This window comes from Notechis scutatus, chromosome 6 (genome assembly GCF_049901735.1).
Source record: "Notechis scutatus isolate UNSWTSFEM ecotype Mainland chromosome 6, rNotScu1.2, whole genome shotgun sequence".
Taxonomy (NCBI): domain Eukaryota; kingdom Metazoa; phylum Chordata; class Lepidosauria; order Squamata; family Elapidae; genus Notechis; species Notechis scutatus.
Window position 1 is genome coordinate 5,728,170 of NC_142014.1, and position 13,621 is coordinate 5,741,790.

Sequence of the window (13,621 nt, forward strand, 5' to 3'; positions counted from 1 at the left end):
CTTGGGCTGCTCCAGCGGCGAGTATGGATCAAAACCATGTAGACTTAGACCCATTAAGGACTACTCATTGAGTACGGTTTGTCAGCCAGTTGCAAGTCCATCTAGTGGTGGTGCTATCTATTCCACTTTTTTTCTAGCTTACTAAGAAGTAGGTTGTGGTCTACTTTGTTGAATGCCTTGCTGAAATCTAAATATATTACATCCACAGTATTTTGCTGTACTACTAATTTAGTCACTATGTTGAAGAATGAAATAAGGTTGGTTTGGCATGATCTGTTCTTAACAAACCCGTGCTGACTGCTAGTTATTACTTTACTTGTTTCTAGATGTTGGCAGATCTGTTTACTTATTATCTTTTCCAGTATCTTCACAGGTATAGATGTTAGGTTGATTGGTCTATAGTTTCCTGGGTCTGTTTTTTTTTCTTTTTTTCAAGATGGGAACCACATCAGCTCTTTTCACATCAGCTCTTTTCTCTTCCTGTCAGGAAGGCAGGAAAGAAACATTCTGGTGTGCCTCTGTGTTGTTTCTAGCTAATCCTTATCTTTATTGCCCTGCTTTAAGTGTTTTCAGAAACCGCCTCTCTGGTTAAGCTTGTTGCATTGTAACAGCAGCTAATGGTTCTCGGCAGTATGCCCAGACTAGCTGGAGCTTTTCTGGAGGGTTGTTGTTGTTTTTGCTGGTACTTTTAGGGGCTTGACTTGACCAGGCATGAAGTTTATTTATATATCTGAGTCATGTAGTAATTATTGCGATCCTTACAAGCTTGGGAGACTTGAACCTGGGTCCCCTATATACTTTGTTAATTTATTTCTTTAGCTCAATATTTTGTAGCCTAAATATGCCCACCCACTTTCTGGAGAGTTTAAATGACCTTTCTGTTAAAGGGTTTCACTTTATGGCTGGTGATAGTTATCATTGCACTTTAACTATTTTAATTCCTCAAGGTGCTCTGGCACCCTGCCTGATTTGTAACTCTGGGTTGCAAGTATTGCGGAATGGTTTAGGTTTCCATGATGGCTGTGGCTATCATTGATCTTCAGTGTGTATTCCCCCATTTCTAATCTAATGATTGGTATTTAGGGCAGCTTTTTGCAAGCAAATAAGCTTTTTGTATTTTTCTCAGGTAATCCTGGACTTACAACAGTTCATTTAGTGACCATTCAAAGTTACAATGGCACTGAAAAAAGTTACTTATGACCATTTTTCGCATGATCGTTGCAGCATCCTCACGGTCACGAGAGGCCGGGCAAGGTGAAGCGCCCTCTTGACGTGAGTGACATTGAGTTGGCCACATCCACTAGTCACATGACTACCCAGCCACACCTATCCATCTGGTCATTAGTGCAGAGAATTGGTTGTTAAATTATTTGAATCTCACCACTGCTTACATATCAACAAAATTTAAGTCCCACATGGAAACTGGTCTATTGTTATAACTCTTAGCAGTATAAAAATAACCATTTTCTTCCACCTTCATGGGCATTTTACCCATATCAAGAAATAATCATCTAATAATTACAGTAGTACAAAACCATATCACTTGTTCACATAAGACTATGACTATATGTCAGGTTTTATACAATAAAAAGTATATTTAAACTGGCATTAATAATATTATGGTATCATATTTTAAAGTTTTTGATAATTGTGAGTTTACTTAATACTCTAAGGAGTATTAAGGGCCAAGGAAAACTTCTGGCTGTACTTCTGTCATAGTCAGAACGAGGGCCACGATCGTCTGTGGCTTCACTTTGAGCTCTACGCGTTGGAGGGTCCCAACCGGGATCAGAAGAAGAAAGGGTAACTGCCTGACAGGTAGAGGAGAGCCACATCTCTCCTGCCTGGTAAGGGAAACCCCCTCCAAAGACAAGCTGTAGCAGCAGTCAAAATGGCAGCCATGAAGACAGGAGGCAGTCTGAAAACCTAAGACTGTACTAGAGCGAAGAAGCAGTGAATGGTGTGTGGGCTGGGTGAAAATACTTCGAACTACAAAAGGTAACCCCAACAAAAATAACAGGAAAGAAATCTCATAAAGAATTGGATTGGTGGTGATATTAAAAGTTAGAGAAAAATTGGGAAACGTAAATAATTTAATTTTTAAAATTCAAACAGAAGAGAAATAACTCAAAGACAAAACTTTTACAAAAAAGAACACAAAATTGTAATTGGTGATTGTACAGGATTTGGCATTGGATAGGCATTATTAAAAATGCTGAAATTGACTGTGGAAAAAAATAGCTAATATTTGAAACATTGGCAAATTTGACAAAAGTTTAAAGAAATGGGGGGGAAAAGGTGGAAAGTGAAAATTGGAATAAGAGCATCACCTGCTAGGTATTAAGAAAAAAAAATCCTGTAGATCCCTTAAACTTAAAGACCTATTTAAAGTGTGAATTTAAAAGAAAATAAAAGGAACTGTATTACAACAAGACCCCAGAAAATTGGAACATTAAAACGGTGGAGAAATATATGAAGATACTACTCCTGGATTTTTTAAAAGGAATAGACTGATTAAATTTGGGAAATAAAGATTCAAGGAGATTGGACTTATAAATTGAAGAAAAACACTGGTTTAAATAAATGCAGAACAATTGGATACTTGGACACAAAAATAAAATAAATGAGTGAAAATGAGTGAAATATGCAAAGAAATAGTGTTGGAACTTCAAAATATAAAATATAAAAGAAAGGATAAACAGATGCTTGGAAATACGGAGCATAGAAGAAAATTTTAAAATGGTGATGCAAACTACAGAAGAACAAGGAATGCAGGAGGAGGAGGAGTCAAATAAAAGATAAACTAGACAAACAGGGCAAAGGGAGCAACAAACAAAACAAAAGGACAAAAAGGAAATCAAAATTAAAATGTTAATGATGTATGTAATAAATCAAGGGGAGAATATTTTGAAGGCAAAGCAACAGGAAAGGAAATTACATTAAGAAGATTTGGAGAGGGTGGGAGTAAAATCAAATAACCGGAAAAAGAAACAGTGGAATGTAATAGAGAAAAGAGGAATGAGTAAGATAAAGGGTCAAAAAAATGATAGAAAATGGAAGGCAAGCCAGGAGAGAATAACTAATATAGTAAGGAGAGTAAGAGACGATGGGTGAAGGGAAGGATAAGGATTCCACATGAATGGGTGTATTATTAGTTAAGATATATAATTATTGACTTTGATAAATCTGAAATGAACACGTATCATAGAATTATTAATAAAGATATATAAAATATTAGAATAAAATAAGGATTAATATTGTAGTTGAAATAAATATGAAAATAAGAATTTATTATGGGATTGTTATTTAAGATATATAATTGTTTAAGGAATATATAAGAAAACTAATAAGATAGTATGGGGAAGAAAATGTCATGTGGAACCTGATGGAGAACATATATGTACAGCTGTGTGAAAAAGTCCTGCACGCTTTCAGTTTTAAGCTATATTTACATGTTTAATCAACTTTTCACTCATAGAAACCATGCAAAATTAGTACTTTGATGAAAATTTCTGTAGTCGGATTGAGATGCATAATTTTTATTAACATAACCAAAATCTTTTTAAGGTTTTGAGTGAGTTTGTGTGCAACTTCCATTTTCAAGAATGTTAGGATTGAAAGTAGCCAATCAGCAGTGAGCTTTGGATGACCAATCAAAATGCACAGAGGCTAAATCTATGAGCCTGTTGTGGTTAGCTGGCAGCAGGTGCAGACAGCTGAGGTGAGTGAGGACTCAGATGAGGGGCCAGCACCATTAGGGAGTGGACTGCTGCCTTCAGAGATTGTGGGAGCTGGCAGCAGTGATGAGGAGGTTCCTGAGGAGCCTGTGCCAAGTGCGCGTGCATGAAGGATTGCTCAGAGGAGAGAACGGTTACAACAGCGACTCAGGAGTAAGGCTGCAAAGTAATGGCCCCTTCTTCAAGAACATAAAAGCCAGCTGTGAAACTAACCTTCTTTGCAGAAGGCAAGAAGTTTTGAACTCGCCCTTGTGGACAAGTTGGCATTTGAAGACTCTTGTAAACTATTTCTTATCTGTTGTTTTTTGTCAGACTTGAAAAAACTTGGCAAGGCTCTTTCTTATTGGAGCTAATTAGTTGGAAGCAGCCTTTTATCTGTGAAGAAACAGGATTCTTAGCTAAAACATAAAAAGATTGTACTGCTGCCTTTGTCTTGTGTTTGTTCTATTGGAACTAGGTTTGGGTCAGAACAGAGCCAATCAATGTTGTCATACTCTCTGACTATAAATAGGCATGAAAAGCATCGAGAAATTTAATTTAGCTCTGGCTGTGGGCAAGGATGAAGGCCTTTGCTTTCACCGGTACTGAGCAGTGGCACTGCAACATTGTGCTTCATGAAGAGGATTACTCTTGCACGGAAATAGCCAAGAGAGTGAAATGCCTCGCACCACAGTGAGCAGAGTGGTTGAAAATTGCCAAATAACTGGTTCAGTTGATGACAGGCTCCGCTCTGGAAGACCAAGAAAGTCGACAAAATGGCAAGATCTGGCTCTGCAACGCATTTCGATGGCTGACAGGAAGCTCACCTCACCTCAGATTACAAGAATTTGGGGTGAAACATGTGATGTAAAAGTGTGCACAAGCACAGTGCATCGCAGACTGCTTGCCAGAGGGCTCAAAGGCTGCAGGGCTCAAAGTAAATCTTTGTTCACAGATGCTCACCGCTCTCATTGACATTCGTGGGCCACGAAGTATGCCAAGTGGACCAACGAACAGTGGGCCAAAGTCACCTTCAGTGACAAGAGCAATTTCTACTTGACTGGGAATCAGTGCAATAAGTATGTCAGAAGATTTCCAGATGAAGAATTTAGGCCGTACTGCCTGAATCTATCTGTGAAGCAGAGGTGGTATTCAGCAGGTTCTGACCAGTTCTGGAGAACCAGTAGCAGAAATTTTGAGTAGTTCAGGGAAACAGCAAATACCACCTCTGAATGGAGATTTTACAGTATACTTCCCCACCACGCCCACCAAGCCACGCTCACAAAACCGGTAGTAAAACATTTTGAATCCCACCACTGCTGTGAAGCATCCATTGCACGTGATGATCTGGGGCTGTGTCGCTGCTTCTGGTATTGCTCGGATACAAACCGTGCAGGGAATCATGAATTCCAAGCAGTATGTTGAAGTTCTGGAAAAGACCATGTTTCCTTCAGCTCAGCAACTTGTAGCGAAGGACTTTTACTTCCAGCATGACAACGCTTCTTGTCATCGAGCCAAGTCCTTCCAGCAGTGGATGAAGAAGCATGGTGTTCGACTCCTAGATTAGCCAGCTCAGAACCTGGATTTGTACCCAGTTGAGAACTTGTGGGCCAAGAGGGTTATAAAATAAGCAAGAAGGATCCAAAGACCAAGCAGGAGTTGATTGAATCCATTATTGCAGCCTGGCACCACATTGTCACCAAAGATCATATGCAAAGGCTTACACAGTCTATGCCGAAGCGATGACACCTGGTGATAAGCAATAAGGGCTGGCCAATTTCATATTCGTAACCATGTTTGGTTACCTAAACGGTCCTTTTCAGGGCCACAAACAATAAAAATGTTAACAAAACACTAGCATCGGCCTTAGTAATTGCAACATGTATGCATGTTGGGTATGCATCAGTTAATCTGTTTTCATAGTCATTGTAAGCATGCAAGAAAATTCACAATCCTCGTCCAAACAGTACCAAATTGCAAAAAGCTTATGCTTTTCATTTAAAAACCACCAGTATTTATTTAAATATAACAATATTTGGATAGCAATTAGCATAAAATATCATAAAATCAATGGCCTATCCAAAAAATGTCATAAACCGTAAACCGTAAAGTGTGTAGGACTTTTTCACACAGCTGTATATAGTATATGGTAATAGATAAAATTATATTGTTATTAGAATATATAATTTGTTAAATAAAAAAAGATGGAAAGTATGTGTAATCATTAGATTAGAGAGAACCTAGCATGAAAAATATAATGGTGGCAAAAGTAATATCAAAAAGGGGATAAATATGGATAATATAAATTAAGATGAATTTAGGAATGATTAATTGAATGATAAAATCTGATAAAATTTGCAAACATGATAACAAGAACATGTATAAAAATGATGATATTAAGAATATAGATCGATATAAAGTAACATGAGAATATTGAATGAAAAAATGGTAATAGGTAATAATATGAAATCAGATAAGAAAGTTAATAGTTGGAATATGGAATTATGGTCATGTTTGCTTTAAAACGTTAAAGACCTGGAACCACGCTGTTCACCCAAAGATGTATTTAAAGAAATAAAAAAGAATACTAAGAAAAAAAGGGCCAAGGAAGAGTTAGGGCTAAGTCTCTCACCCATATCTGTAGAAACAGTTTTGTTCCAGTTTTTTTGTGGCAAGCATATTTAGTAGATGAGTTTTTGCCCTTCTTTTAAACTTATATTTTTGTTTGTTAAGAGTTTTTGAAATTTTTGGTGGCAGAGTCACTGAATGTCACATATCAGTATATGCATATGATATAAGTATCATGTATATGAGCCGTGGTGGCACAGTGGTGGCACTAATTCACCTCACTGCCAAAGGAGTTCAATGTTCACTGGCTCAAGATTGACTCAGCCTTCCATCCTTCCAAGGTTGGTAAAATGAGCACCCAGATTATTGGGGGCAATATGCTGACTCTGTAAACTGTTTAGAGCAGAGGTGTCAAACTCGATTTTTCCATTGGTTGGATCAGTGTTCTATTTGTCCTCTGGAGGCCGGTGGAGGAGGAGGAGTTGGCAGGCACACGCATGTGCTGGAGTCAGTGGGCATTTGCATATGCAGGCCCTGCCCCCGTCATCCCAGCCACCTTCTGTGCGTACATGCACATGCCTGTGTGTACATGCGGCCGCTGACTCCTGATGGAATGGGCCAGGCTGAAGCTTTCTGGACGCTCTGCTGTGGAGCCCCTGCTGCCAGACATCTCCTCCCTCCCCCCCCCATGGACACACATACCCTGTGCACACATATGACTCGCAGCCTTGGAGTTGCCCTGCAGCCACCCTCTCCCCGCTGTCCCCACCGCACCAGTCCTTCATCTGGATGGCCAGCTGGAAGTTCCATTCTCCCCCTGCTGCCCCGTGATTCTTGCGCTCCCCTGCCTGCTCTGCACCTGGCAGCAGAGGCCGCTCCAGCTACAGTCTGGGGGCTGCCCTGTAGTCGCCCCCTTCTGTGCCAGCCCTTCACCTGGGTGGCGGGCCAATCCAGCGATGTCATGGGGTGCATCCGGCCCATGGGCCTTGAGTTTGACATCCCTGGTTTAGAGTTATTTAGAGTAAAGTGCTATGATGCAGTATATAAGCGCTATTGCTATAAGATATCACTGCTTCCCTTTGGATGTTTAAGAATAAGTAGTATAGTAAGTGCCTACATGCATACATGTTATGTATGTTATGTTATACATCTTATGTCAGGTTATTTAATAAAGCAACCATACACTATTCATGCTTGACAAAGATATATATTGTATCTTTGGGACTTTACCATAAAAAAGAAACCACTTTCCTCTGGGCTTAATGAAATAGAAATTAACTCCCCCCCCCCCCCGATGTATTCATTAATTAGCTTTTGATTACTAGAACTATATTTTAAAGTTGCATTGTTTTAAACATAATGCTATTATATAATGACTTACAAGTTAACGGACACTTTGCATTGTTTCAACTATCAGTAAATTCGAATCCTCGCAGTCCTTTTTGGATTTGATGCTTTCTCTCACAACTTCCCATCCTATCACAAGTCTTAGAAGATGTACATTTATCCATCTCAGATAAAGTATCATTTGGTACCTGCATGTTGAAAACTTCATCCGAGCTCTCAGATTGTCCAGTTATATTGCTGACCTCTGCCGAAGTTTGAGAGGACAATGACGAGGAAGAGTATCTGTTGATAGCTGGGTAACTTAATGGACTATTTTGCAAGCAGAAAACAGAACAAAATTCATTAATCCCGACTCTATTTTCAGTTTATCATGTCCTACTTTTAATACGGTATTTTAATTCCACAGGATCCATGTGTAAAATATACATCCACATGCAGGTAGTCCACAACTTACAACAGTTCATTTAGTGACCATTTGAAGTTAGAACGGCACTGAAAGAAGTGACTTATGACCATTTTTCACACTTACAACTATTGCAGCATCTCCATGGTCATGCGATAAACATTCAGACACTTGGCAACTGACTCATATTTATATGACATGTGGTCACTCTTTGCAACCTTCTGACAAGCAAAGTCAATGGGGAAGCCAGATTCACAACAATTGTGCTATTAACTTAATAGCTGGAGTGATTCATTTAAAAACTGCAGCAAGAAAGGTCATAAAGGGGAGCAAAAATCACTTAAAATTGTCTCAGCAACAGACATTTCGAGTTCAATAGTGCTTGTAAGTCAAGGACTACCTGTATTGATATTTTTAAATTGATTGTGAAAGATTATGTATGAATGGGTAATATCAGTTCATTTCAAAATGTTTTCTGACATGTCAAAAGAAAATAGTCTATTTCCAAATTCTGAAATACAACTATTTCTCTCCTACATTTTCCCTTCCATCAACAGGGACCTATCCAATCCTTTTACAAATACTTTATAAGTCTCTTAGCAGCTAAGTACAATTATTTTAGGAGATCTGAACTGTCTTAAGTGACAGTCTTAAGTGTTTTGAATGCTACCCCATCCCTGTTATACCCCATCCCTGTTATATATATAAAAGATGTCCCTAAATTAGAAACATGAAGCTTTTAAAAAAATTTGTTTGTTTATAGCTGTAACTTACCTACGTCTAAGAATTCTGCCCACCTCCGGACTCATGGAAATAGGGACCGAATTTCTAGAGACACGTGGGCTTCCATTTGAAAAGTGACCTGGACTAGCCTCGACGCATGCAGCAAATTCCTAAATTCAAATTCGACAATAAGAATTACTGTTTTAAAGATATTTTTTACATTTTAAATGAATATCTTATGGGAAAAGTGAAATATAGTAAACTAAAATTAGATGGTGTTTCTTAATTTGTTTTTAAATCTATTTCTCAGCTGAAGTCATAAACTTTGAAGAAAATCAATGCAGCCATGCAGCCAGAAGATGTCACTGTTTATTGCTTAATAAAAATGTTACTTCAGATGCAGACATTTCTGTATTTGGCTTCAAATGTATTCTGTATTTGGAAGACCTATCAGCATAAATCTCACATACCTGTATTCCTAAACTAGATTTCATCACGAAAAACTGATCCAACAGTTTTTTATGTAAAGGTCTCATATCCTGTGGGACAAACTTCTCGTGTACAGCTAAGCCGAATTCAAGAATCTGGGCCTTAGAACAAAATCCAAAACAAAATATTCAAATACAGAGATATTCAAATACAGAGAAAAGATACTATAGTAATACAATACTATAGTAATAGAATTCAGGAATTTGTACTATACAATGCTATATAATCAGTTCATATTGAGACAGTATGAATGACTCATGATTTAGTGATGGGATTAAAAACCAATGTCAGACATTCATTTATTAAAGATTAGTTCATCTGATCTGAACCCTAATTATATTTTTTCCTCAAGAAGGGAGCATGAAATTTTGATGAAACAACCCAGCTTCCAATGCCAATTGCTAATCAAAGCTTACTTCAAATATATGACAGGTGAAATTAACCGTAAAGCTTGTCTGATTTGGGCAAAGCAATAAGCTACGAATCAAACTGGAAACTTCCAATATAAGACTATTTAATACATTAACTCTAATATAGATAGGTTTCACTTAACAACAATTTGTTCAGTGACCGTACAAAGTTACAAGGATGCTGAATAAGTGGTAGTTATGACCAGTATTCAAAGTTATCACCGCTACACTGTTTCCCACAATCACATGATCAACGTTTAGGCTCTTGATTGTCCACCTGCATTTACAACAGCTGCAGGTACTTCAATTCCCCCACACTTGCCTCTCTCTCCTGTCTCTGCTCTTTTGGCCTTGCACCCTACTTACCATCGCTGCTTTCTTCCTCCTGCTGCTGAGAAGCAGCCTCAAAAGGCGGCGCGCGGCTTTGAAGGGGGGGGGGGGGGGGGGGGGGGGGGGGGGGGTTGGGGGGGGGGGGGGGGGGGGGGGGGGGGGGGGGGGGGGGGGGGGGGGGGGGGGGGGGGGGGGGGGGGGGGGGGGGGGGGGGGGGGGGGGGGGGGGGGGGGGTGCTGCCTTCATTATATGCCTCAAGGCGGTCTTGCAGAGTGTCCTTGAAGCTGCCCAAGGTTGCAGGAAGGATTAAGTGTACCTCAGCAGCAGCAGCAGGAAGAAGACAACAAAAGTCAGCCGGAAGTGGTGGGGAGTAGCAGGTGTAGATGGCAGTGGAGTACAGGGCAGCCTAAAGGGCAGTAAAGGTGGAAATAGCTGGGTGGGGGGAAGTTGAAACCAAAGCAAGCATTGCAAGGAAGCACGAGATCCTTGTCTAATGATGATATGGAATGGGACCTTTAGATACCATCAGCAGCCAAGTTTACTGCTGATGCCCTGCTGCCGCCACACAGCCCCACTGCAGCGCTTGCTTCCTTCCTCCTTCCAGCATCAGCACCAGCCATATGCAGGCAGCGTTTGCCTGCCTGCCTCCCTTTCTGGCTTCCGTAACCTGTTACCAATCGCATCCTTCTTCCAGCCCCCTCAATCACCCTTCAAAGCCGCCTGTCACCTGATTGGCTTGTGGCTTTTTGTCCCATGGAGTGAAACTCTGGGACAAATGGTGTCTTGGAGAAGGGGCCAAGCCAAAAGGCAAGGGGCAAAGGGCCAGAGGCCCATTGGCCAGGGAGAATCGGAGGAATAACGGAGGAGGAAAGCTGGCTGTGAATGGGCTGAGATGGGTGGCTGGAGGCAAAGGAGGTGTGATCAAGGGTGGGAGGCCTGAATGTCCTAGACCCTCACGAGAGAGTCCTGACCTAACAACCACAACTAGGAATACCAGAACTGCTGTTGCTAAGTGATGCCATCACATGTCCTTTTTCGCCTAATAAGTGATTTGCCTAATCCAGGGGTGGGATGCAAATATTTTTGCTACCAGTTCTGTGGGCGTAGCTAGGTGGGCATGTCCATGTGACTGGGTGGGCATGGCTCCTCCTCCTCCTCCTCCTCCTCCTCTTTCTTCTTCTTTTTGCAGCAACCCCCCCACGTGTTCAGTTTTTTTGCCTCCTGGGTCTCAGGGAAGCCCCCTGGGTGAAGCAGTAAGTAAGGGGGTTCCTGGCACAGCTGGTTGTTGGAACAGCTGATTGTTGGGAGGGGGAAAAATACCGTAAGGAATGACTGGGAGGGAGCGGGGGCGGGTGGAGAAGAGCAGGCCAGCCAGGGGCATGATTTGCCGGTTCTCTGAACTGCGCTGAATCGTAGCAACCGGTTCTATTGAATCAGTCTGAACCGGTAGAATCCCACCCCTAGCCACTTAGGGATTTCGCTTAATACACTTATAGATGAAAATTCTGGTCATAATTAGAGTCATTAAACAAGGACTAATTGTATTATGAGATCTAATCAGAATTCTATCTCTTTAGTTGCCTCTTTTTCAATAGCAGTGTTCAGGGAGTGCTTCTGGCTATTCTGAGCTCCATACAAAGACAATGACCACATGTGAAACCCAGCACAAATTAGCACACATAATAATAAATTCCAACAATTTTCTAGTTTAAATATTTCATGATCAATTTTAAAAGAAAAGGGGATTAAACATTTTAGGATAATATTGGGAATTACTTAAAATCACAACTTTATTTCTTCTTTCCTACCTACACTAAGGCAGATGGAATTTATTTGCTCTTTGTACATATTTCCTTACAATACATTTAGATTATTACTGCAATGAGGTATATACAGATATGAAAAGCAAAATCCTATCTGTTTAACCACCTCTTTTTAACATCAAAGAGATAGCTTTTTAAAATCTTGTTATCAGTAACTTAGTTTGCTTTTTCTTCTCTGTCTTCTTTTCTTCTAGATACTTGAAAAATCCTCAGTAGAATCTGAATGGAAAATTGCTACAATCTAATGCTTTTTCCTAGTTATATGCCAGCTCTGTTAAAATTGATTGAAAGCAGCTTGCTTGAATTTTCTTTTACCTGTTCAAGCATCAGTTCTCTTAAGCATGTGATCTTTTCTCCATCCCCTGGATGGTTCAGAACATATTCCTTCACAAAGAATGCCTGAGAAGAACACAAATATTGCACAGTCATCTGTTATTTCAAAGTTATGCATATAATATGTGTATTATACAAAAATCCTGTTTCTAACATTATCTTGACTACTATTTAGACCATTTATGGTTGCACTGAGTTCTATCAGTATATGTTTAAATTACTTGAATTATACAAAAATTTACAAATTCTTATTATATTACATGGAATCATGTTCTATGATCTATTTTGAAATCTAGGAAATCTAGCTACAGGTCTCTTGCATCAGAATTATATGTCGTGAATTGATAAAATGTACTGTACTTATTCTGAGCCTCTTAAAGAAAGAATTAAAAAGCATACATAGTTCTCATTTAATGATGAGTCAAATTAACAACTTTGAAAAGAGTGCTCTGTGGCATATAAAGCACTTCTAAGCATTGCAAAATGTTGCACCATCCCCCACAGTCACAGGAGCATGATCTCTGTGCGCGGCGATTGGTGTATACTTACGACATTGCCAAGCCTCCATACCCCGCCCCCCAATGATCTGGGACCACCATTTGCAATATCCTCTGCGGACTTCCTCAAAAAGTCAGTGGGGAAATCAGCAGGAAAGTTACAGCAGAGGGTATGAAGGTGAGTTGAAATCTTTTGAGGGATTACAGAAATGGAACTAAAATCTTTAGAATTTCAGCTCTGTTCTGACTGCCCCACAAAAGATTTCCCTCCATGCATAGGCAGGGGGGAAAATACTTGGGTGGGCTGCAGGAGTATTTGAGAGCAAAAAGCGATTTCCTTTCACTCTCAGAACTGTGTCCAAGGAGGATTTCAGCTTTGTGTGCAGTTGAAATGCTTTTTAGCAGGCAGCTCTTTCCCAACCCAGATCCGGAGTGCCAGGATTGCAATCACGGAGCAAAGCTGTCACAGGGGTATCTCACTTAATGACTGCTTCACTCAATGAATGAGATTCCAATCTCAATTACGATTGTTAAACAAAGGCTACCTGTATAATAAATATTGCAGATTTGAAGTATTTGCGGTTAATATAACAATAAATTTAAATAAAACATTAGCATTTACCTAAAATTAGTGAATTGGAAGATTAAGATAATTAAAAAAAAAAGTATCAGCAAGGATGAAGACCCATATAATACTTAATAATATAGTATTCTATAGAACCTAATGGACAACTGAAAGCTCAAGCTATAAAGCTACAACACTTTTCTACTATAGCAACTAGTATTTGGGATACTGAAACAAACCAGGTTGGGCTACTAGGGACTCGTAGGGGACTCTGCGGGGCTAGGAAAGCCCCCAATAACCTCAGAAAGACAAGTAGGAAGGGAAAGCTCTTAATAGGCTTAACTGAACTTCTCTGGGCATGCAGTCAAGAGCATTTCAAACCTCATAAAAGTGTTGCAAGCTAGATAAACAATCCAC

At 39.9% G+C, this 13,621-nt stretch overlaps 1 protein-coding gene across 4 annotated transcripts in view; it reads right to left on the reverse strand.

The window, feature by feature from the left end:
* Window positions 1-13,621, reverse strand: part of DOCK4 (dedicator of cytokinesis 4) — a 368,535-nt gene that overhangs the window by 15,911 nt on the left and 339,003 nt on the right. For all 4 annotated transcript variants that reach the window (XM_087969279.1, XM_087969278.1, XM_087969280.1 and 1 more), the window contains 4 exons: window positions 12,125-12,208; window positions 9,228-9,347; window positions 8,809-8,927; window positions 7,820-7,940 (listed from right to left, as the gene is read on the reverse strand). In XM_087969279.1, the coding sequence (XP_087825405.1) occupies window positions 7,820-7,940; window positions 8,809-8,927; window positions 9,228-9,347; window positions 12,125-12,208 (444 nt within the window). The remainder of the gene's footprint in view (window positions 1-7,819; window positions 7,941-8,808; window positions 8,928-9,227; window positions 9,348-12,124; window positions 12,209-13,621) is intronic.